The sequence below is a fragment of the Procambarus clarkii genome, chromosome 52 (genome assembly GCF_040958095.1).
Source record: "Procambarus clarkii isolate CNS0578487 chromosome 52, FALCON_Pclarkii_2.0, whole genome shotgun sequence".
Taxonomy (NCBI): domain Eukaryota; kingdom Metazoa; phylum Arthropoda; class Malacostraca; order Decapoda; family Cambaridae; genus Procambarus; species Procambarus clarkii.
In genome coordinates this window covers 32060088-32087188 of record NC_091201.1, presented here as the reverse complement: position 1 = coordinate 32087188, position 27101 = coordinate 32060088, and the positions used below count along the sequence as shown (strand labels likewise).

The 27101-nt window shown below is 46.6% G+C and overlaps 1 protein-coding gene across 1 annotated transcript; it reads left to right on the top strand.

Moving 5' to 3' along the window:
- Positions 1-12785: 12785 nt before the first annotated feature.
- LOC138352219 (uncharacterized protein DDB_G0283357-like) lies at positions 12786-27101 on the top strand. Its single transcript, XM_069304501.1, has 2 exons — positions 12786-13159; positions 25154-27101. The coding sequence occupies exons 1-2, from the start codon at positions 12786-12788 to the stop codon at positions 27099-27101; spliced, it is 2322 nt and encodes a 773-aa protein (XP_069160602.1).

Sequence of the window (27101 nt, the reverse complement as noted above, 5' to 3'; positions counted from 1 at the left end):
AATGAATATGTTAGGATGAGAAGAGAGGCAGAAAGACAATACGAAAATGACATCGCAAGCAAGGCAAAGACTCAGCCTAAATTGCTGCATAGCCACATCAGGAGAAAAACAACAGTAAAGGAACAGGTTATGAAATTAAGGTTAGGGGCAGAAGGATTCACTACAAACGACAAGGAAGTGTGTGAGGAACTGAATAAGAAATTCCAGGAGGTCTTCACCTTGGAGCAAGGAGAAATCCCAGAGATAAGAGAGGGAATAGCTAACCAGGAACCACTGGAAGAGTTTGAGATTACCAGCGGGGAAGTAAGGAAGTGTTTACTAGAATTGGATGTGACAAAGGCTATAGGTCCAGATGGAATCTCCCCTTGGATACTAAAGGAAGGAGCAGAAGAACTGTGCCTCCCGCTCTCCATGGTGTATAACAAATCACTGGCAACAGGGGAACTGCCAGAAATTTGGAAAGCAGCTAACGTAGTCCCGATATACAAGAAAGGGGATAGACAGGAGGCACTGAATTACAGACCAGTGTCCCTAACCTGCATACCATGCAAGTTGATGGAGAAGATTGTGCGAAGAAAGCTAGTGGAACATCTGGAGCGAAAGAACTTTGTAACACAGCATCAACATGGATTCAGGGATGGCAGGTCCTGCCTCACAGGGTTACTTGAATTCTATGACCAGGCAACAAAAATAAGGCAAGAAAGAGAAGGGTGGGCAGACTGCATATTTTTGGATTGTCAGAAAGCCTTTGACACAGTGCCACACAAGAGGTTAGTGAAAAAACTGGAGATGCAGGCTGGAGTGAAAGGGAAGGTACTCCGTTGGATACAGGAGTACCTAAGTAACAGGAGACAACGAGTCAGTGTGAGGGGTGAGGTCTCAGATTGGCGAGACGTTACGAGTGGAGTACCGCAGGGGTCAGTCCTTGGACCTATACTGTTTCTGATATATGTAAATGATCTTCCAGAGGGTATAGAATCGTTTCTCTCAATGTTTGCCGATGATGCAAAAATTATGAGGAGGATTGAAACTGAGGACGATAGTAGGAGGCTACAAGATGACCTAGACAGACTGAGTGAATGGTCCAACAAATGGCTGTTGAAGTTCAACCCGAGTAAATGCAAAGTAATGAAACTAGGTGGTGGAAATAGGAGGCCAAACACAGGATACAGAATAGGAGATGAAGTACTTAATGAAACGAACAGAGAGAAAGATCTAGGAGTTGATATCACACCAAACCTGTCTCCTGAAGCCCACATAAAAAGAATAACGTCTGCGGCATATGCGAGGCTGGCTAACATCAGAACAGCGTTCAGGAACCTGTGTAAGGAATCATTCAGAATCTTGTACACCACATATGTAAGACCAATCCTGGAGTATGCGGCCCCAGCATGGAGCCCGTACCTTGTCAAGCACAAGACGAAGCTGGAAAAAGTCCAAAGGTATGCCACTAGACTAGTCCCAGAACTAAGAGGCATGAGTTACGAGGAAAGGCTGCGGGAAATGCACCTTACGACACTGGAAGACAGAAGAGTAAGGGGAGACATGATCACAACCTACAAAATCCTCAGAGGAATCGACCGGGTAAACAAAGATAAACTATTCAACACTGGTGGGACGCGAACAAGGGGACACAGGTGGAAACTGAGTACTCACATGAGCCACAGAGACGTTAGAAGGAACTTTTTTAGTGTCAGAGTAGTTAACGGATGGAATGCATTAGGCAGTGATGTGGTGGAGGCTGACTCCATACACAGTTTTAAATGTAGATATGATAGAGCCCAGTAGGCTCAGGAATCTGTACACCAGTTGATTGACAGTTGAGAGGCGGGACCAAAGAGCCAAAGCTCAACCCCCGCAAGCACAAATAGGTGAGTACAAATAGGTGAGTACACACACACACACACACACACACACACACACACACACACACACAGCCCTCCCTCCTTCACCACCCACCCCGTACCAGATCCTCCCAGCCCCCGCACACCCCAGGTCCCCCAGGTCCCCCTTCGCGGTGTTTCCCCAGAACTACACTGTAATAAGGAAAGAGAGGGGAAGGTAGGGGCGGAGGCGGAGTGGCCCTACTAATGAGAAAGGAATGGAGCTTCAAGGAGATGGTCATCCCGGGCTGTGAGGGGTTCAGAGACAACATAGCAGGCACCATGACAATAGGAGGACCAAGAGTAGTAAAAGCAGTGATATATAACCCTCCACCAAATGACAGAAGACCAAGGCAAGAGTGTGACAACAACAACCCGTTAACACAGTTAACAGGTTGTTGAGAACCTGTTAACAGGTTGTTGAGAACCAGTTAACAGGTGTTAACTGCCTGAGTGGCAGTTAACACTATAATTGAGAAAGCAGCCTCTGCTGCCTGTGGAAATAGATCCCATCTGCTCAATATGGAAGACTTCAATCACGGAAGGATAGATTGGGAGAACAAGGAACCACATGTAGGTGAAGATACATGGAGAGCCAAACTATTGGAGGTGGTGACAAGAAACTTTCTAAGCCAACATGTCAAGGAACCCACTAGGATGAGAGGAAACGATGAACCAGCGAGACTCGACCTAGTCTTCACTCTGGACGACTCCGACATAAGGGAAATCGGTTTTGAGACCCCAGTAAGAATGAGCGACCACAGTGTACTGGTGTTTGAGTATCTGGTTGAGGAAGGGTTATTGAACTCGAGGAGGGGTACTGAAAACAAAAGGCTGGCAATCCGTAAGGGAAACTATGAAGAGATAAGAAAATTCCTAACAGATATAACATGGGAAACAGAGCTCAGGGGAAAGACGGCCCAAGACATGATGGACTACATCACGCACAAGTGCAAGGACGCAGCAAGCAAGTTTGTCCCAGTCCAAAAGGAGAACAACGAAATGAAGGTGAGAAACCCATGGTTTAATCAGAGATGTAGGCTAGCTAAGCAGCAAAGTAAAAGGGCATGGAGAAACTATAGGAATAACAGGACACTGGAGAGCAGAGAAAGATACCAGAATGCCAGGAATGAATATGTCAGGATGAGAAGAGAGGCAGAAAGACAATACGAAAATGGCATCGCAAGCAAGGCAAAGACTCAGCCTAAATTGTTGCATAGCCACATCAGGAGAAAAACAACAGTAAAGGAACAGGTAATGAAACTAAGGATAGGGGCGGAGGGATTCACTACAAACGACAAGGAAGTGTGTGAGGAACTGAATAAGAAATTCCAGGAGGGCTTCACCTTAGAGCAAGGAGAAATTCCAGAGATAAGTGAGGGAATAGTTAACCAGGAACCACTGGACGAGTTTGAGATTACCAGCGGGGAAGTAAGGAAGTGTTTACTAGAGTTGGATGTGACAAAGGCTATAGGCCCAGATGGAATCTTCCCTTAGATACTAAAGGAAGGAGCAGAAGATCTGTGCCTGCAACTCTCCATAGTGTATAACAAATCACTGGCAACAGGGGAACTGCCAGAAATTTGGAAAGCAGCTAACGTAGTCCCGATATACAAGAAAGGAGATAGACAGGAGGCACTGAATTACAGGCCAGTGTCCCTAACCTGCATACCATGCAAGCTAATGGAGAAGATTGTGCGAAGAAAGCTAGTGGAACATCTTGAGTGGCGCTGCCCAATAAACTCGCCCCTCGGGGCAAAATTTAAATTTAAATCTTGAGCGAAAGAACTTTGTAACACAGCATCAACATGGGTTCAGGGATGGCAAGTCCTGCCTCACAGGGTTAATTGAAATCTACGACCAGTCAACAAAAATCAGGCAAGAAAGAGAAGGGTGGGCAGACTACATATTTTTGGATTGCCAGAAAGCCTTTGATACAGTGCCACTCAAGAGGCTAAAGAAAAAGCTGGAGATGCAGGCTGGAGTGAAAGGTAAAGTACTCCATTGGATAAGGGAGTACCTAAGCAACAGGAGACAACGAGTCAGTGTGAGGGGTGAGGTCTCAGATTGGCGAGACGTCACAAGTTGAGTCCCGCAGGGGTCAGTCCTTGGACCTATACTGTTTCTGATATATGTAAATGATCTCCCAGAGGGTATAGACTCGTTTCTCTCAACGTTTACTGATGATGCTAAAATTATGAGGAGGATTGAAATAGAGAATGATAGTAGAAGGCTACAAGATGACCTAGACAGACTGAATGAATGGTCCAACAAATGGCTGCTAAAGTTCAACCCGAGTAAATGCAAAGTAATGAAACTAGGCGGTGGAAACAGGAGGCCAGACACAGGATACAGAATAGGAGATGAAGTACTTCATGAAACGGACAGAGAGAAAGATCTAGGAGTTGATATCACACCAAACCTGTCTCCTGAAGCCCACATAAAAAGAATTACGTCTGCGGCATATGCGAGGCTGGCTAACATCAGAACAGCCTTCAGGAACCTGTGTAAGGAATCATTCAGAATCTTGTATACCACATATGTAAGACCAATCCTGGAGTATGCGGCCCCAGCATGGAGCCCGTATCTAGTCAAGCACAAGACTAAGCTGGAAAAAGTTCAGAGGCATGCCATTAGACTAATCCCAGAACTAAGAGGCATGAGTTACGAGGAAAGGCTGCGCGAAATGCACCTCACGTCACTGAAAGACAGAAGAGTAAGGGGGAGACATGATCACTACCGACAAAATCCTCAAGGGAATTGACAGGGTAGTCAAGGATAAACTATTCAACACTGGTGGCACGCGAACAAGGGGACACAGATGAAAACTGAGTACCCACATGAGCCACAGGGACGTTAGAAAGACTTTTTTCAATGTCAGAGTAGTTAACATGTGGAATGCATTAGGCAGTGATGTGGTGGAGGCTGACTCCATACACATTTTCAAATGTCGATATGATAGAGCCCAGTAGGCTCAGGAATCTGTACACCAGTTGATTGACAGTCGAGAGGCGGGACCAAAGAGCCAAAGCTCAACCCCCGCAAGTACAACTAGGTGAATACACACACACACACACACACACACACACACACACACACACACACACACACACACACACACACACACACACACACACACACACACACACATGCACACATTGTTGATTGACGGTTGAGAGGCGGGACCAAAGAGCCAGAGCTCAACCCCCGCAAACACAACTAGGTGAGTACAACTAGGTGAGTACACACACACACACTCTCTCTCTGTCGAAAGTCTTTTTTATCTGCACCTAAAAAAGGCTTTCGACAGAGTTCCACATAAGAAGTTGTTCTGGAAACTGGAAAATATTGGAGGGGTGACAGGTAAGCTTCTAACATGGATGAAAAATTTTCTGACTGATAGAAAAATGAGGGCAGTGATCAGAGGCAATGTATCGGACTGGAGAAATGTCACAAGTGGAGTACCACCGGGTTCAGGTCTTGCACCAGTGATGTTTATTGTCTACATAAATGATCTACCAGTTGGTATACAGAATTATATGAACATGTTTGCTGATGATGCTAAGATAATAGGAAGGATAAGAAACTTAGATGATTGGCATGCCCTTCAAGGAGACCTGGACAAAATAAGTATATGGAGCACCACTTGGCAAATGGAATTTAATGTTAATAAATGCCATGTTATGGAATGTGGAATAGGAGAACATAGACCCCACACATCCTATATATTATGTGAGAAATCTTTAAAGAATTCTGATAAAAAAAGATATCTAGGGGTGGTTCTAGATAGAAAACTATCACCTGAGTGTAACGGGGGGTGGGGGAAATAGCTCTATCTTGTCCATTATTCCACCCCCCAGTTAACTAACGAGGCCGTGGGAAACAGCTCTCTCTAGTCCGTTATCCCGTCCCCAGTTAGCTAACTATTCTAGAGCACTCCCAGAGTTCCTAAGGCAACCTCTCTCGTTCAACACCTTGTAACCTAGGTATTTGACTACCTAGGTGCTAAGACTACAAGGCGTCGTAACTGGATCAGCTACCCGAAACTCTAGAGAGAACTCTAGAATATATTTCACGGCCACAAACGTATAAGAGAAAACGAAAGGAAAGAAATGAATAGTGAAGTAATTAGTGAGGGTTTGGGGTGAGAGGCAGAGAGGTGGGAGGGGCGAGGAGGAACATTAGTTGAAAGTGAGAGTTTAGAGAGGGGTGGAGGGAGAGGTGTAGATAGGTAGAAGTAGAAGAGTAGAAAGCAGATGAAGAGTAGATAGTAGAAGAAGAAATGCTGCCACCATCCATTCATGATCATTACCCACAAGACAAGGAATGGAACTTGTCTGTATCACAATATTCACAAAAGATGTTATTACCATGTATCAACTCCAAACATAGGGGACACAGTTAAAGACCATTTAAATAATAAATTCAATTGTATTTCACATACTAAGTATCATAATTTAAGCAATGTTCAAGATCTATATATGTAAAGTGAGTCATCCTCCAAGAATCTGAGAACACTACAACTGACTGCCCCTGATCATCACACAACACTTGTAAAACACGACCAAGTCACCTTAATGCTCAACTCACCAAGTGTCTCTGCCTATAGCTGGATAGAGGGGGGGGGGGTCTGTAGCTTGACAGAGACTGTCTCGCCCTCCCGGCCGACAGCCTCCCTGCTAGGGACGTCTACTCTGCTCTGCTGGCTCGTCTGCTGTTCTTCTCTTAATGCTCTCGAATCGATAGTTCTCCGAGTATTTATTGGGGAACCTAGTAGCTAACTCCGCCCACAAGTAGATAGCCTCCGGCTTTCTACCAAGCCACTCCTTAAACGTCGGCAAGTTTGAAGGCTACCAGGCTCCAATTATAAGATTAGTAGAAGTAAGGTGAAATTCGCATGATCTGACCTCAGGTCACTTGGGGTCATTAACGCTTTGAGGTGTGAGATCTCAGGCCGACAACCTGGCGCCTTTCCAAATCCCTGTCTGTGACTCATGTACTATATATATTTTAAATAAACTAAACCAAACACTTTTACAGTGTTACATGAGGACCACATAAAGAATATTGTGCGAGGAGCCTATGCCACGCTTTCTAACTTCAAAATTGCTTTTAAATACATGGATGGCGATATACTAAAGAAATTGTTCACGACTTATTAGGCCAAAGCTAGAATATGCAGCGGTTGTGTGGTGCCCATATCTTAAGAAGCACATCAACAAACTGGAAAAGGTGCAAATACATGCTACTAATGGCTCCCAGAACTGAAGGGCAAGAGCTACGAGGAGAGGTTAGAGGCATTAAATATGCCAAAACTAGAAGACAGAAGGAAAAGAGGTGATATGATCACTACATACAAAATAGTAACAGGAATTGATAAAATCGATAGGGAAGATTTCCTGAGACTTGGAACTTTAAGAACAAGAGGTCATAGATTTAAACTAGCTAAACACAGATGCCAAAGAAATATAAGAAAATTCACTTTCGCAAACAGAGTGGTAGACGGTTGGAACAAGTTAGGTGAGAAGGTGGTGGAGGCCAAGACCGTCAGTAGTTTCAAAGCGTTATATGACAAAGAGTGCTGGGAAGACGGGACACCACGAGCGTAGCTCTCATCCTGTAACTACACTTAGGTAATTACACACACACACACACACAGAGTGCGAGCCACAACAGCCACACCACTATGACCTGGCCAGTACCCACCAACACACAAGCCAGAGGTCCACAGCTCAGTAATTAGAATTAAAAACATTAGTTGTCCCAGAGTCGCGGCGACCAGGCCGCTCACACCATCAATAATGACCAAGATATTTAATGCAGATAAAATATTTCACCGGAGGTCTCCCCCACCCCACCCCCAGGGTCGTGGTGGTGCTACATCGTCTCCAGGGGGCTCCCTCAGGGGCGGGGGCTCCCTCAGGGGCAGGGGCTCCCTCAAGGGGCGCCCCCCCCCTCCTGCGACATCAACCCTTTGATCACTAATTAGTATTTATGGGGAGACCTTATTATGGTGGGCCCCGGGTCGCCTGGGTGGGAAGTGGGCCCCGGGTCGCCTGGGTGGGAAGTGGTTATATATTTCTGTATTAAATCTTCCTTCTTATTTATGTGTGTTTTGCGTGTAAATTTATCTCTTCTTGAAATTATATATATATATATATATATATATATATATATATATATATATATATATATATATATATATGTCGTACCTAGTAGCCAGAATGCACTTCTCGGCATACTATGCATGGCCCGATTTGCCTAATAAGCCAAGTTTTCCTGAATTAATATATTTTCTCGAAATTTTTTCTTATGAAATGATAAAGCTACCCATTTCATTATGTATGAGGTCAATTTTTTTTATTGTAGTTAAAATTAACGTAGATATATGACCGAACCTAACCAACCCTACCTAACCTAACCTAACCTATCTTTATAGGTTAGGTTCGGTTAGGTAGCCGAAAAAGTTAGGTTAGGTTAGGTTAGGTAGGTTAGGTAGTCGAAAAACAATTAATTCATGAAAACTTGGCTTATTAGGCAAATCGGGCCTTGCATAGTAGGCTGAGAAGTGAGTTCTGGCTACTAGGTACGACATATATATATATATATATATATATATATATATATATATATATATATATATATATATATATATATATATATATATATATATGTCGTACCTAGTAGCCAGAACTCACTTCTCAGCCTACTATTCAAGGCCCGATTTGCCTAATAAGCCAAGTTTTCCTGAATTAATATATTTACTATAATTTTTTTCTTATGAAATGATAAAGCAGCCCTTTTCTCTATGTATGAGGTCAATTTTTTTTTATTGGAGTTAAAATTAACGTAGATATATGACCGAACCTAACCAACCCTACCTAACCTAACCTAACCTATATTTATAGGTAAAGTTAGGTTAGGTAGCCAAAAAAAGCTAGGTTAGGTTAGGTTAGGTAGGTTAGGTAGACGAAAAAAACATTAATTCATGAAAACTTGGCTTATTAGGCAAATCGGGCCTTGAATAGTAGGCTGAGAAGTGCGTTCTGGCTATTAGGTACGACATATATATATATATATATATATATATATATATATATATATATATATATATATATATATAATGTGTGTGTGTGTGTGTGTGTGTAGACTCATCTAGTTGTGCTTGCGGGAGTTGAGCTTCGGCTCTTTGGTACCACCTCTCAAACTCTAACGTTAAACTCTAGTAGCCATTTGTTGGACCATTCCTTCAGTTTGTCCAGGTCATCCAGTAGTCTCTTGCTGTCCTCCTGTCTTAATCCTTCTCGTAATTTTGGCAAATTCAGCAAACATTGAGAGGAATTAGTCTATTCCCATTAGGAGATCATTTACGTTTATCGGAAACAGGATAGGTCCGAGTACAGAACCCTGTGGGACTCCGCTGGTGACTTCACGCCATTCTGAGGTCTCACCCCTCACAATATCTCTCTGCTTCCTATTGCTTAGGTATTCCCTTATCCACTGGAGCACCCTACCAGTTACTCCTGCCTTTTTCTCCAAGTTGCCTATCTTTGTACTTTTATGCACCAACCTCTTATGGGGGTACTGTGTCAAAGACTTTCCGACAGTCCAAGAAAAGGCAGTCTGCCCAACCTTCTCTTTCTTGCTTCATCTTTGTCACCTGGTCGTAGAATTATATTAAACCTGTGAGGCAAGCTTTGCCATCCCTGAACCCTTGGTTTGTCACGAAGTCCCTGGTTTACAGATGTGTTACTAGGTTTTTTCTCGCGAAAAATTACGAAGTGTGTGTACTCACCTAGTTGTACTCACCTAGTTGTGTTTGCGGGGGTTGAGCTCTGGCTCTTTGGTCCCGCCTCTCAACCGTCAATCAACAGGTGTACAGATTCCTGAGCCTATCGGGCTCTGTCATATCTACACTTGAAACTGTGTATGGAGTCAGCCTCCACCACCTCACCCCCTAATGCATTCCATTTGTCAACCACTCTGACACTAAAAAAGTTCTTTCTAATATCTCTGTGGCTCATTTGGGCACTCAGTTTCCACCTGTGTCCCCTTGTGCGTGTTCCCCTTGTGTTAAATAGACTGTCTTTATCTACCCTATCAATTCCCTTCAGAATCTTGAATGTGGTGATCATGTCCCCCCTAACTCTTCTGTCTTCCAGCGAAGTGAGGTTTAATTCCCGTAGTCTCTCCTCGTAGCTCATACCTCTCAGCTCGGGTACTAGTCTGGTGGCAAACCTTTGAACCTTTTCCAGTTTAGTCTTATCCTTGACTAGATATGGACTCCATGCTGGGGCTGCATACTCCAGGATTGGCCTGACATATGTGGTATACAAAGTTCTGAATGATTCTTTACACAAGTTTCTGAATGCCGTTCGTATGCTGGCCAGCCTGGCATATGCCGCTGATGTTATCCGCTTGATATGTACTGCAGGAGACAGGTCTGGCGTGATATCAACCCCCAAGTCTTTTTCCTTCTGTGTGTGTGTGTGTGTGTGTGTGTGTGTGTGTGTGTGTGTGTGTGTGTGTGTGTGTGTGTGTGTGTGTGTGTGTGTGTGTGTGTGGAAGGAATCTTTACTTACCGACATGTTCTTATGTTATAATGTACCTAATAATAATATAGAAAACGGGAAGTCATTCCCAGCCGGTTTCCGAGCTTGGAAAATCGACACTTCCGACTGTTATATTCCTCACAGCGGATGTTTCCCATATTGTGGCAGGGCGCTAACCACTAAATTTAAAGAGCGAACCACATTTACAATTTGGCGGAGAAGATAACAGCAGTTTGGAAAATATCATACTTTTGACAGTTGGAAAATTTGAAAACAATGGCCCCGAAATATGGCAACACTGGACTGGAAATATGCAAAGCTATATTGAACATATTTTTTGGTTTCCTCTCCCCCAATAGTAGTAGTTTTTTCATTTACACTCAAATAAAGTTTTATCTTGTTCATGGTCACGAGGCAGTGTGGCCCAGGCGTGAATTACAATTGAAGGGCGTTGATGAGTTTGATGAAACAATATTGAGTAGCTGGCAGTGTTGGTCTCCACTCCCCCCCCCCCTCCCACTACCCAGGACTCCCTCTGACGTAACCTTTCTCTGCAAGCTCTCGTTCTCCGCTTTTTTAAATATGTTAATGTGGTTTGTGGACAGCGAACTGGTGCAGTGGATCAGATGTAAACGTTTATTTAATTTTTTGTTATAATTTGTATATATATATTTTTTTGGGGGGGGATGGGAGAGGAAGAATGTTGACATGAACTAGCCATAAAGTTAGTCATTGACCGACCGATCCCCATTTTTTTGGTATATCACAAGACATATACAAAATATAGAGATATATGCTCTTGTGATATACAAAAAAAAATTTAATTGTCATCGTTTTGTGTGAATCAAAAATGTAATGGGACTCTGGTCGCGCCAACACGGCCGACACAGAGAGGAAACTTCGACAAAATGGTGCAAAATTATGTGACCAAAGGACGGTAACATCCGTCATTGTTGTACCTTGACCAACAGATGGCAGCACTATTGCTATTGTTTACGTTTATCCAATGGCCAAAATGTCATTTAAATAAATACATTGTCTATGGACAGCTATACGGTATCACTTTAATTCAAATGTCATTGCATAATGATAAATGATATATTTAACACTTCGTATATCTCTACAGGACAATCATAGGATTTTTTTTTAAATATTTATGCACAGCCAGTGAGGCCAAATTTAGAACTGTCATATACAACTACAAATAGTTAAACTTATGGCAACATAAAGTTAACATAGACATCAATGTGCAGTGTTTTACAGACAAATCATTACTCCCCCTAACCATCGTGTCTTAGGTCTTAGAAAGCTTGCATGGTCCCTGACTTTCCATTTAAAATGTATCTCCCAATTGGGTCGTTGTTACCCTGCCTGCTAATAGAGAGCAGCAGTAGTATTTTTGCATCTTACCAATCAGCGAGAAGGAATTATTTCACCCCTAGTCACTTGACCAATTACACAGCTGCTTTCCGGAAGAACAGACCAATCACCTTCAATAAAATTCTTGTTTTGAATGAACAGCATGTTAAATTGATGAATGCGTCTGTGGGGTCGACCGCTGGATGGAATAGACTTGGTCTGAGGACGGGTTGGCTAGGGCCTGGCCGCCTAGTGTGCCGCCCGGCGGTCTCCTCACAACGTGAAGTGGTTTTGAGCATTTGTTTGAGCATTTGCATCTCCGTACTGCTGTCAGACATTCCTCTTGAGCGGCACAGTGCGATAACAACGCCTTGGATCACAGGGAAGTAGATTTATTTTAGTCTAGTTTGATCGTCGGGCTGAGAGCGCCGGGTTGATCTGTAGTTGGCGGGTCTTGGTGGGCCCCTACCTACCTTGAGGTGCTTCCGGGGCTTAGCGTCCCCGCGGCCCAGTCGTCGACCAGGCCTCCTGGTTGCTTGACTGATTAACCAGGCTGTTGGACGCGGCTGCTCGCAGCCTGACGTATGAGTCACAGCCTGGTTGGCGCCCACCTGGCGCCTGGAATTTACTCCAATAATGGACACTGGAAGATGTTTCTGCCCGATTGGGCTCGACTACCAGAGATCATCGTGGTTCTATGTTGGGCTACGACTTCGTCCGGCGAACCAGAGTACACAGGACTCGTGACGCCTCTATCGTCTGGGGGGGGTCACTGGGTCTCGATAAATATAGTCTTCATGTTGGTTATCTGTGGGATGTGGTGTTGTTGATTTAGGGGCGACGACGATCGTGGGAACAGATGCGCCCCGGCGTACCCGTGATGGGTTAATAGCGAAGCCCGGAAAGGTAAAACGCCAAGCCTAATAGCGAAACGAGTGACCCCAATCACTGGAAACTAATATGCCTCGCGGCAAAGAACGCAAACGGGCAGATGATTGGGGAGCCCCAGGAGTCCCTCAGGGCGACAAGCACCGGCCCCGCCCCACACAGAGAACACCAGGTAGCAAAACCAAAACTCTGCCCCCAGCTAAAACGTAAAAAGTCATCTGGTGTCCTCCGGCAGATCAGAAGCCAATCGCCCATCACGTATGAGGGCACACCAGGAGCCCACCAAGACCCGGCATCTCTCGGCCAAGCCGGCACCCGAACACCGTCACTCCGCCGGGAGAATCAGCCAGAACACGTCAAAAAAATCTATCAACAATCCCGTGACGCAAGGGGATGTGTGCGCCAGGCGTCGTACAACAGGACCGTCGAAGAAGAATGCCAAACGACGGTATCAAATCCAAAACGCAAAACCAGAAGGTGATCCGGCGGCCCCCAGGCGGAGGAGGCGTCCAGACGTCCGCTCATCGTCACGGGTGAACCTGGAGTCTTGTGATGTGCTGTACCAGGCTACGACGCACGCCGCAGTGTGATTCCTTCCCGAGTTTCGGACAAGGAACTCGGCAGTCATACTATAGAATTGATCCTATGAAGTATGATCATACTTGGTGCTACAGGGCGTAGCACCTAGTACCACTCTTCGCCCACCAGTAAATAGATTACGTGCGTTTAAGTGCTGTAGATCGCAGCCTAGGCCGTGTTTCCCTCCAACAGGTGGCAGCACTGAGAATGTAAACAAACGTTCACTATGAATAAATACACCAAGAGGTCGGAAGAACACAAAACCAATACAATAATATTAGTGAACAAGAAATGAGTAACCAATTACTTAAAAATATTTTTGCAATGAAAAATAAAAACTCGGTTATAAATCCATGAGAGATATATATCGATAAATACATTGCGAAATTTTCCAATGGGAGAATTATTGTTCAAGTTCACTCCAGTTTCCTCCAAAATAAATGGAACGGGAAATATTTGGCGCCACTCTGCCTCCGTGCTATATTTGTTGTACATTATGTCACTTGATATATATTGTTTGTTAAACCCAGAAGGGGGAAAAATTGGGTTAATATTAATGAACTTCGAATTTGTATTCTGCTCTCTGTTGATGTATTCGATATGTGAATGCGTTTTGGCAGAGAAAATTGGAGAGGAGAAAATAGAAAAAAGGGGAAGAGAGGAAAGGATGGGGGAGGGGGGGGGGCCGGACAGAGACGGTTACTTTTCACATTTGTTAATATATTATGGACCCCCATACCTATCCCGTGAGAGTTAGTGGACCCCATACCTATCCCGTGAGAGTTAGTGAACCCCATACCTATCCCGTGAGAGTTAGTGAACCCCATACCTATCCCGTGAGAGTTAGTGAACCCCATACCTATCCCGTGAGAGTTAGTGAACCCCATACCTATCCCGTGAGAGTTAGTGAACCCCATACCTATCCAGTGAGAGTTAGTGAACCCCATACCTATCCCGTGAGAGGTAGTGGACCCCATACCTATCCCGTGAGAGTTAGTGAACCCCATACCTATCCAGTGAGAGTTAGTGAACCCCATACCTATCCCGTGAGAGGTAGTGGACCCCATACCTATCCCGTGAGAGTTAGTGAACCCCATACCTATCCCGTGAGAGGTAGTGGACCCCATACCTATCCCGTGAGAGTTAGTGAACCCCATACCTATCCCGTGAGAGGTAGTGGACCCCATACCTATCCCGTGAGAGGTAGTGGACCCCATACCTATCCCGTGAGAGGTAGTGGACCCCATACCTATCCCGTGAGAGGTAGTGGACCCCATACCTATCCCGTGAGAGGTAGTGGACCCCATACCTATCCCGTGAGAGGTAGTGGACCCCATACCTATACCGTGGGTGGTAGTGCACACCATACCCGTGAGCGGTAATGTACCCCATACCTATCCCGTGGGCGGTAGTGCACACCATACCTACCCCGTGGGTGGTAGTGCACCCCATACCTATCCCGTGGGCGGTAATGTACCCTATACCTATCCCGTGGGCGATAATGTACCCCATACTTATCCCGTGTGTAGTAGTGCACCCCATACCTATCCCGTGGGCGGTAGGCACCCACCGGATGGGTAATCCGCTGATATGAAACACACTGATTCAGACGTCCTGAGAACAACAAACCCACGTGAAGATGATCTGGGTCAAATACATAAAAGCGCGTTCGAGTGTGCAAGAGAAACATTGACAAAGAAAATGAGTTTAGGAAAAAGAGCGTGGGAAGACAGCGTGTCTAGGACGATGTGGAGAAGTGGGCAAAAAGAAAGTTTCTCATGCACTAATTAGTCCTCTGGGAGGGGGGGTGGTGGGGTGGGGCGGGGGAGTCGTGGAGCTCGCCTCCCGCTCAATTTTTTTTGTTAGAGTTTCAGAGTTTATTTGCCTTTCTTTTTAACGATTCGTGGCAGGATTTCCATCTTTTTCAGAATTTTGCTTGATTTTAATGTGTGTTTTAGAGTGAAGATACTTGTATATATATATATATATATATATATATATATATATATATATATATATATATATATATATATAGAATTTGCGAACAAGCCTGAATAGTCCCCAGGACTATATATCTTGAGGTTATCTTGAGATGATTTCGGAGCTTTTAGTGTCCCCGCGGCCCGGTCCTCGACCAGGCCTCCACCCCCAGGAAGCAGCCCGTGACAGCTGACTAACACCCAGGTACCTATTTTACTGCTAGGTAACAGGGGCATAGGGTGAAAGAAACTCTGCCCATTGTTTCTCGCCGGCGCCTGGGATCGAACCCAGGACCACAGGATCACAAGTCCAGCGTGCTGTCCGCTCGGCCGACCGGCTCCCGGTCGGCCGGGAGCTGAAAACTCCCGGCCGACGAAAAAAAAGAAAACTTTTTTTTATAAAAAAAACTTATATGCAGCTGAAAACTCTATATAACTATATATAACTGTCACTTCTATAGAATATAGAAGTGGCAGAATATATAGAATAATTCTGCCACTATAAAATTTTTCCATTGGATTTTCGCGATCTGGGAGGTCTTTTTCTCAGTGGTGTTCGTCACACTTTTTAGCAATAATTTCACGTCAAATTATATAGTGAAGTTTTTTAGGAAATTCGGCAATAATTCCACGGCAGAGATCTAAAACCAATTTAGGTGATGGTGACCATTAGTTTAGTGGTGAGCTCCCCAGCCATGCCCAGACATGGTGGCCATTATTATATCGAATGACGGAACGATTTTCCTTTTCAACTATACCTTGGTTATCTCTACATCACCTCGCTCCCCCTCGCCCTTACTAGCACACCCTCCCCCACCACCACTTACTAGCACACCCTCCCCCACCACCACTTACTAGCACACCCTCCCCCACCACCACTTACTAGCACACCCTCCCCCCACCACCACTTACTAGCACACCCTCCCCCACCACCACTTACTAGCACACCCTCCCCCACCACCACTTACTAGCACACCCTCCCCCACCACCACTTACTAGCACACCCTCCCCCACCACCACTTACTAGCACACCCTCCCCCACCACCACTTACTAGCACACCCTCCCCCACCACCACTTACTAGCACATCCTCCCCCACCACCACTTACTAGCACACCCTCCCCCCACCACCACTTACTAGCACACCCTCCCCCACCACCACTTACTAGCACACCCTCCCCCACCACCACTTACTAGCACACCCTCCCCCACCACCACTTACTAGCACACCCTCCCCCACCACCACTTACTAGCACACCCTCCCCCACCACCACTTACTAGCACACCCTCCCCCACCACCACTTACTAGCACATCCTCCCCCACCACCACTTACTAGCACACCCTCCCCCACCACCACTTACTAGCACACCCTCCCCCACCACCACTTACTAGCACACCCTCCCCCACCACCACTTACTAGCACATCCTCCCCCACCACCACTTACTAGCACACCCTCCCCCTCCACCACTTACTAGCACACCCTCCCCCACCACCACTTACTAGCACACCCTCCCCCACCTCCACTTACTAGCACACCCTCCCCCACCACCACTTACTAGCACACCCTCCCCCACCACCACTTACTAGCACACCCTCCCCCACCACCACTTACTAGCACACCCTCCCCCCACCACCACTTACTAGCACACCCTCCCCCCACCACCACTTACTAGCACACCCTCCCCCCACCACCACTTACTAACACACCCTCCCCCCACCACCACTTACTAACACACCCTCCCCCCACCACCACTTACTAGCACACCCTCCCCCCACCACCACTTACTAGCACACCCTCCCCCACCACCACTTACTAGCACACCCTCCCCCCTCCACCACTTACTAGCACACCCTCCCCCACCACCACTTACTAGCACACCCTCCCCCCACCACCACTTACTAGCACACCCTCCCCCCACCACCACTTACTAACACACCCTCCCCCCACCACCACTTACTAGCACACCCTCCCCCCTCCACCACTTACTAGCACACCCTCCCCCACCACCACTTACTAGCACACCCTCCCCCCACCACCACTTACTAGCACACCCTCCCCCCACCACCACTTACTAGCACACCCTCCCCCCACCACCACTTACTAACACACCCTCCCCCCACCACCACTTACTAACACACCCTCCCCCACCACCACTTACTAGCACACCCTCCCCCCACCACCACTTACTAGCACACCCTCCCCCACCACCACTTACTAGCACACCCTCCCCCACCACCACTTACTAGCACACCCTCCCCCACCACCACTTACTAGCACACCCTCCCCCACCACACCACCACTACAAGTTACTAGCAAACCCCCCCCCCCCACCATACCACCACCACCACCACTCAGTAGCCATCAGCCCTCCGACCACCTTCACTGCAACGAAATACCATAATTTGTGCTCGGTCTCTTTTTTTTCTGTATGAAAGCAAGCGGGCTGTCCGCCTTGCTGACACGATGTGTGGGTGTTGGCAGCTAAGCTAAGCTGGCTCCCTCTTGTCAGGGAGCTGTGAGTGTGTGAGAGGTTCTTCCCATGTGTTTCACCATATATGGATGTCCATAGATGAATACTGTGTAACATTCATATATATACACACTCCGATGCTTCCACACATGTTGTTCTGTTTAAGGCTCTTTATTATTTGTGGTTACTATAGGCCTCTTCTACCCCCCCCCCTCCCTACCCCCGTGTCCCTTCTGCCCCCCCCTCCCCCCTCACTGAGACACTCCAACTTTGGCGGGCGGGTCTCGCCAATTCCGGCAGGATTTGGACCTTCGTGGTGTGAATATTTTTGTTGCCGGCGAAGGCTGGGTGGGGGGGTGGGGAGGGGGTCCTGGGGAAGGCTGAGTGGGGGGGAGGGTCCTCAGGAAGGCTGGGTGGGGGGGGAGGGGGTCCTGGGGAAGGCTGGGAGGGGGGTCCTGGGGAAGGCTGGGAGGGGGGGGGTGTCCTGGGGAAGGCTGGGAGGGGGGGGGTGTCCTGGGGAAGGCTGGGAGGGGGGGGGTGTCCTGGGGAAGGCTGGGAGGGGGGGGAGGGTCCTGGGGAAGGCTGGGAGGGGGGGGGTCCTGGGGAAGGCTGGGAGGGGGGGGGTCCTGGGGAAGGCTGGGATGGGGGGGAGGGTCCTGGGGAAGGCTGGGAGGGGGGGGGTCCTGGGGAAGGCTGGGAGGGGGGGGAGGGTCCTGGGGAAGGCTGGGAGGGGGGGAGGGTCCTGGGGAAGGCTGGGAGGGGGGGGAGGGTCCTGGGGAAGGCTGGGAGGGGGGGGATCCTGGGGAAGGCTGGGAGGGGGGGTCCTGGGGAAGGCTGGGAGGGGGGGAGGGTCCTGGGGAAGGCTGGGAGGGGGGGTCCTGGGGAAGGCTGGGAGGGGGGGAGGGTCCTGGGGAAGGCTGGGAGGGGGGGGTCCTGGGGATGGCTGGGAGGGGGGGAGGGTCCTGAGGAAGGCTGGGAGGGGGGGTCCTGGGGAAGGCTGGGAGGGGGGGGTCCTGGGGAAGGCTGGGAGGGGGGGAGGGTCCTGGGGAAGGCTGGGAGTGGGGGGAGGGTCCTGGGGAAGGCTGGGAGGGGGGGGTCCTGGGGAAGGCTGGGAGGGGGGGGAGGGTTCGGGGAAGGCTGGGAGAGGGGGAGGGTCCTGGGGAAGGCTGGGAGGGGGGGAGGGTCCTGGGGAAGGCTGGGAGTGGGGGGAGGGTCCTGGGGAAGGCTGGGAGGGGGGGGGAGGGTCCTGGGGAAGGCTGGGAGGGGGGAGGGTCCTGGGGAATGCTGGGAGTGGGGGGAGGGTCCTGGGGAAGGCTGGGAGGGGGGGTCCTGGGGAAGGCTGGGAGGGGGGGGAGGGTTCGGGGAAGGCTGGGAGAGGGGGAGGATCCTGGGGAAGGCTGGGAGGGTCCTGGGGAAGGCTAGGAGGGGGGGGAGGGTCCTGGGGAAGGCTGGGAGGGGGGGTGGGGACGGAGGGTGGATGATGGTAGTGCTACCTTAACAGTGCTTAGTAGACCTGTTGCGATATAATAATTTGTCCCAGGCGTTCAAATTCTTTGTCGCATCTGGGTTTAAAGTTGTGGCAGGAGGTGGCTTCCAAGACTTCTTCCAGATGCGGACCCCCGTACCGGGTACGAGTATTTCCTTACATTTCTTAACTAACCAAAATGTGTCTTTCAAAATTTCAATTACAAAACTAAGATTTATTACAAATAAAGTATCTTAAAGTAGGGACCAAATAGTGTTTTATTCGACATAATTACTGTTACGTCTAATAGTAATTGATAAAATGTGCTATTAATTCTCTTAATGGCATATAAGATCCGACAGAGAAACTGTTTTTATCAAATTTCAAAGAATACTTAAGTTACTACTGAACAAAATTGTAATGGGGGGTGGGGGGAAATAGCTCTATCTTGTCCATTATTCCACCCCCCAGTTAACTAACGAGGCCGGGGGAAACAGCTCTCTCTAGTCCGTTATCCCGTCCCCAGTTAGCTAACTATTCTAGAGCACTCCCAGAGTTCCTAAGGCAACCTCTCTCGTTCAACACCTTGTAACCTAGGTGTTCGACTACCTAGGTGCGGCGACTACAAGGCGCCGTACCTTGACCAGCTACCCGAAACCCTAGAGAGAACTCTAGAACACATTTCACTGCCACAAACGTATAAGAGACACGAAAGGAAAGAGAAGACTAGGGAAGTAATTAGTGAGGGTTTGGGGTGAGAGGTAGAGAGGTGGGAGGAGCGAGGAGGGTCATTAGCTGAAAGGGAAAGTTCGGAGAGGGGTGGAGGGAGAGGAATAGATAGGTAGAAGTAGAAGAGTAGATAGTAGAAGTAGAAGAGTAGATAGTAGAAGAGTAAATGCTGCCACCATCCATTCTAGACCATTACATACAAGACAAGGAATGGAACTTGTCTGTATCAAAATATTCTCAAAAGATGTTATTACCATGTATCAACTCCAAACATGTACTCATTGATATCATGAAACCAGTAACCACAGAGGCTTTCTCACCTCAACTCACAAACTCTAGGGAACCAAGTTATAGGCAATTTAAATAATAAACTCAATTATATTTCACATGATAACTATCATAATTTAAGCTATTCAAATGTTCCAGTTTAATATGCAAAGTGAGTCATCATCCAAGAATTTGAGAACCCTACAACTTGACTGCCCCTGATCATCACACAACATATGTAAACACGACCAAGTCACCTTAATGCTCAACTCACCAAGTGTCTGCCTATAGCTGGATTGAGAGGGGGGGGTGGTCTGTAGTTGACAGAGACTGTCCCGCCCTGCCGGCCGACAGCCTCCCTGCTAGGCCGTCTTCTCTCCTCTGCTGGCTGCTGTTCTTCTCCGTTAATGCTCTCGAATCGCTAGCTCTCCGAGTATATATTGGGAACCTAGTAACTAACTCCGCCCACAAGTAGATAGCCTCAGGCTCTCTACCAAGCCACTCCTTAAACGTCGGCATGTTTGAAAGCTACCAGGCTCCAGTTATAAGATTAGCAGAAGCAAGGTGAAATTCGCATGATCTGACCTCAGGTCACTTGGTGGTCATTAACTCTTAGAGGTGTGAGATTCAGGCCGCCAGAATGGCGCCTGTCAAATCCTTGTTTGTGACTCGTGTATCTCTATGTATTTTAAATACAACTAAACCAAACACCTTACAGTGTTACAAAATTACTGAGGGAAATTAGTTGTTCATTTGTTCAGAGCGTCCAGTCGGAACACTACAAATTCTCATTCCTCTTTCTTTAATTCAAATTCCCCCCTTCCTCCCCTAAGAGTGATCCATCAATCAATATTCTTACCCTGAAGAAGTTTTCAGGCAGCGATAACACTCTGCAGTAATCATGATAAGGAGCAATACTCTCCGCTGCGCGTATCTCCAGGACGGGTTTGTGATGATCCCGGCAGGGCCGCCGCCATCTTTGTATTGTTCTGCGCCCTCTGCTGGCTGACTGTGGGAGGGGCGGGGCCTGCTTCTCTGGGTTGAACAGCGCCTCTCATTTTATGTTTATAATCTGTACATGGGTTAGATTTGTCGGTTTAAAATAAATAAATACCGCTATCACTCAACTTTGAGCAAAGTTATACAATCCTATAGTCCTATAATCCCCGACAATGGTAGGCCTATGTCACCCCTGCCACCCCAACTTCCCCCCCCCCCCCCGGGTATTGGCTCGCCCGCCACGTGACAAAGCCAATTTTGGGATTCCGTATTCCGCTCATTAACGCTCCCCCTCCCACAGTGTTCATTTGTTTGTATTTCAAACTCTATACACTCTTCGAAAACTTGCAAAATATTCCTTTCCTTACGTTATCATTAATAAAGAATGAAAAGGCGACAAAGAGGAAGAACATGTCGGAGGATCTCAATGATGACAAAATATTAAAAATAAATGACAGTCTGTAGTGCATCCCGTGGGAGACGCTGATCCTACTTCCCCCTCCGCTTCTTACAATCAAAATGCATTATGAACCCTAACCTAATCCCCTCAGGACTCAGACGTTTATTAATGGCGTCAGGGCTCGGAAAATATTTGTCTTGGAGCGTGTGAAGGCTGTGGGATGCTTGAAGGGGCCGCCAAAAGTACGATTTAGGTGGTTAGTAAATTACTTTGGCTGAAGACTCAAATTATCACGACGTGAAATAAAGGTTTCGAAATGCCTCACTCCCTCAGTTATTCAGCTTGTTTGATGCAGAATGAGAGAGAAAATAGTTATATAAATGTCTAATATCTTTTATACCATCCGGCGTTCATATATATATATATATATATATATATATATATATATATATATATATATATATATATATATATATATATATATATATATATATATATATATATATATATATATATATATATATATATATATATATATATATATATAATATTGGAAGGGAGTACCACCTCTAGCTGGAAGAAGGGGGACCCATAGCCTCGGAGGAAACCACGCATAACGCATTAGAGGGAATGTTTAGATCCCCTCCAATACAGTTTCTGTGTGCTTTTCTCCTACCACCCCCTTCCTATATATATATATATATATATATATATATATATATATATATATATATATATATATATATATATTCAAACAGCGAGTGTCTCAGGGATTAACACAGGAATCCCTGCCAGACGTGAATACACAACCTAGCCTAGTCTTACTTATACCTTGCCTAAGAGGGAGCCGGTCGGCCGAGCGGACAGCACGCTGGACTTGTGATCCTTTGGTCCCGGGTTCGATCCTGGGCGCCGGCGAGAAACAATGGGCAGAGTTTCATTCACTCTATGCCTCTGTTACCTAGCAGTAAAATAGGTACCTGGGTGTTAGTCAGCTGTCACGGGCTGCTTCCATGGGAGTGGAGGCCTGGTCGAGGACCGGTCCGCGGGGACACTAAAAGCCCCGAAATCATCTCAAGATCTGAAAAAGATGTTTTTACCTGCCTAATCTTGCTTATACCTAGCGTAATCTTGCTTATACCTAGCGTAATCTTGCTTTTACCTAGCCTAATCTTACTTATACCTAGCCTACCATTATCTAGACCTAGCCTACCATTATTTAGACCTAGCCTACCATTATTTAGACCTAGCCTACCATTATTTAGACCTAGCCTACCATTATCTAGACCTAGCCTACCATTATTTAGACCTAGCCTACCATTATTTAGACCTAGCCTACCATTATCTAGACCTAGCCTAACCTTATCTAGACCTAGCCTTATCTAAAACAAACCCAGGTATATTAACAAACTCCAATATAGTTTCTGAGCTCATGACGTTTTCATGAGCTCTGGAACAGACTCATTTCCATTTTCACAACAAACATGTTATGATACGTATAAACTTTAATTAACATCCTGTCATGAGGTCTATCTCTGTCTCTGTGTATGTCTGTCATTGTGCTGACCCTCACTCACTCTTTTATAATATTAATATAATAGTTTCCCATTGGCGTGTGGGTAGTCGGCCGGTGATAGGTACCGAGCGATATGAAATATTACACATATATACATACTAGTTACTCATTTGCTTTAAATCTGTGGGAAGGTTGGGGATTGGGTCGTCTGGCAGGGGGGGCTGCATAGTTCAGCGCTGGTTTCATGTACGTTAGTGTACGAGGCCCTGAAGTGTTAGTTGTCTAGTTTCTTATATAATGATTTTCTTTTGTGGGAAGGTGGTGAGTTGACCTTTCGAAGGAAATGATGGTGGGAGGAGACGGGGGGGGGGGGGGGGGTTGGAAGTTTCATATATTATGGTACTACGGCCAAAATATGAATATCAGAAAATTTTGTATTTCCCCCGACATCAGTGAACAATTTTGTTATATTACTATAAGGAAAAAATCATTGTTGTTAATTATTATATTTCAAATTATTTTAGCAGGCATATCGAGTGGCTAGTGAGGGTTAGTATAGGTTCTCCGACAGGGAGCCGGTCGGCCGAGCGGACAGCACGCTGGACTTGTGATCCTGGGGTCCCGGGCGCCGGCGAGAAACAATAGGCAGAGTTTCTTTCACCCTATGCCCCTGTTACCCTAGCAGTAAAATAGGTACCTGGGTGTTAGTCAGCTGTCACGGGCTGCTTCCTAGGGGTGGAGGCCTCGTCGTGGACCGGGCCGCGGGGACACTAAAGCCCCGAAATCATCTCAAGATAACCTCAAGATAGTGTTTCCTCTGGAGTTTTGGCGACCCGCCTATGGTCATCCCTAACCCCAGACCATTCACCCTGCAAAGTTGACTGAGGCTAAACCCCCCCCCCCCCATATGTCTGGCCACCAACCTTAGACAGAGAAACAAGCAGACATTCTCCCTGATATCGGGGTATTTTATGCCTCGCTGACGAACAATGAGACGAGTGTTCCATATAAAGAGAACAGCAGATATTTATTTATTTATTTATTTATTTATATATTCAAGAGTTGATACATTCGTGTACAGCCGCCAGCACGCACAGCGAGTCGTGCAAGACCTTAATCCTGATTTTTCCCGGGAATACGACCTGCCAAATCGTTTAACAACCAGGTACCCATTCACTGCTGGGTGAACAGAGGCTACAGTGAAGGATTGGCGCCCAATCTATCCTCCTCGACCAGGATACGAACCCAGACCAAAAAGTGCTCGCGAAGCGCCGGGTGAATGTTTTACCACTGCGCCACGGAGACAGCAGGCGACAGACGTGTAGAGCGCCGCCTCTGAGCCCCAGTCTGGCGTCCACAATAGTTTGATGTATCCATATATATTAACGACCAGGTGTAAGTGACAGCTGTCAATAACCAGGATTAATGGAGCACAAAGGGGCTGCCTTTATTCGTTCGCCAACAAAGCGAGTGTAGTTGATCGTCCGGGTGTGTCACTCCCGCTGCTGGAGAGACCAACTGAGATATATTATAGATCGATTTTAATATCAATGTTACATAATGTGGGGAAGAGCTTCGTCTCGTTTATATAGGAACTAGGCAGTTTATATCACTGTTGACCAGCGGGTAGGAGAGTGATCTCCAAGACTTGGTAACCCACGAGCCGGTCGGCCGAGCGGAAAGCACGCTGGACTTGTGATCCTGTGGTCCTGGATTCGATCCCAGGCGCCGGCGAGAAACAATGGGCAGAGTTTCTTTCGCCCTATGCTCCTGTTACCTAGCAGTAAAATAGGTAACTGGGTGTTAGTCAGCTGTCACGGGCTGCTTCCTGGGAGTGGAGGCCTGGTCGAGGACCGGGCCGCAGGGACACTAAAAAGCCCCAAAATCATCTCAAGATAACCTCAAGAAGATAACCCACCTACAGGGTCTTCCCCAGCGGAAGTAGACATAGGGAAGGTCTTCATTACCGCCCTTAACACCCACACAAGTATATAGAAAGACATCCCAGTAGTGACGTCACAAGGCTGTGTTAACGTCAGAGGTCCTCAACACCATTTGGTGGCAGGACATCTGTGATCACTTGCTGGCAGGTGGAACGTCTTCAGAAAGAGGAGACTGCAACCAGTTTTCAGAGAGGTAGTTACAGTGTCACTAGCAAGAGAGGTAGTTACAATGACAGCAAGAGAGGTAGTTACAATGACACTAGCAAGAGAGGTAGTTACAATGACAGCAAGAGAGGTAGTTACAGTGTCACTAGCAAGAGAGGTAGTTACAATGACAGCAAGAGAGGTAGTTACAATGACACTAGCAAGAGAGGTAGCTACAATGACACTAGCAAGAGAGGTAGTTACAATGACACTAGCAAGAGAGGTAGCTACAATGACACTAGCAAGAGAGGTAGCTACAATGACACTAGCAAGAGAGGTAGTTACAATGACACTAGCAAGAGAGGTAGCTACAATGACACTAGCAAGAGAGGTAGTTACAATGACACTAGCAAGAGAGGTAGCTACAATGACACTAGCAAGAGAGGTAGCTACAATGACACTAGCAAGAGAGGTAGCTACAATGACACTAGCAAGAGAGGTAGCTACAATGACACTAGCAAGAGAGGTAGTTACAATGACACTAGCAAGAGAGGTAGTTACAATGACACTAACAAGAGATGTAGTTACAATGACACTAGCAAGAGAGGTAACTACAATGACACTAGCAAGAGAGGTAGCTACAATGACACTAGCAAGCGAGGTAGCTACAATGACACTAGCAAGAGAGGTAGTTACAATGACACTAGCAAGAGAGGTAGTTACAATGACACTAACAAGAGATGTAGTTACAATGACACTAGCAAGAGAGGTAGCTACAATGACACTAGCAAGAGAGGTAACTACAATGACACTAGCAAGAGAGGTAGCTACAATGACACTAGCAAGAGAGGTAGCTACAATGACACTAGCAAGAGAGGTAGTTACAATGACACTAGCAAGAGAGGTAGCTACAATGACACTAGCAAGAGAGGTAGCTACAATGACACTAGCAAGAGAGGTAGCTACAATGACACTAGCAAGAGAGGTAGTTACAATGACACTAGCAAGAGAGGTAGTTACAATGACACTAACAAGAGATGTAGTTACAATGACACTAGCAAGAGAGGTAACTACAATGACACTAGCAAGAGAGGTAGCTACAATGACACTAGCAAGAGAGGTAGCTACAATGACACTAGCAAGAGAGGTAGCTACAATGACACTAGCAAGAGAGGTAGCTACAATGACACTAGCAAGAGAGGTAGTTACAATGACACTAGCAAGAGAGGTAGTTACAATGACACTAACAAGAGATGTAGTTACAATGACACTAGCAAGAGAGGTAGCTACAATGACACTAGCAAGAGAGGTAACTACAATGACACTAGCAAGAGAGGTAGCTACAATGATACTAGCAAGAGAGGTAGCTACAATGACACTAGCAAGAGAGGTAGTTACAATGACACTAGCAAGAGAGGTAGCTACAATGACACTAGCAAGAGAGGTAGTTACAATGACACTAGCAAGAGAGGTAGCTACAATGACACTAGCAAGATAGGTAGCTACAATGACACTAGCAAGAGAGGTTGCTACAATGACACTAGCAAGAGAGGTAGTTACAATGACACTAGCAAGAGAGGTAGCTACAATGACACTAGCAAGAGAGGTAGTTACAATGACACTAGCAAGAGAGGTAGCTACAATGACACTAGCAAGAGAGGTAGCTACAATGACACTAGCAAGAGAGGTAGCTACAATGACACTAGCAAGAGAAGTAGCTACAATGACACTAGCAAGAGAGGTAGCTACAATGACACTAGCAAGAGAGGTAGCTACAATGACACTAGCAAGAGAGGTAGCTACAATGACACTAGCAAGAGAGGTAGTTATGCCAAGAATAGAAAGTGGAACAGGAAATGGACCATCAGAGCTCCACCCTTCCATTTTCTTTACCCATCACATATTTACCACGGAAGGGCATACTGA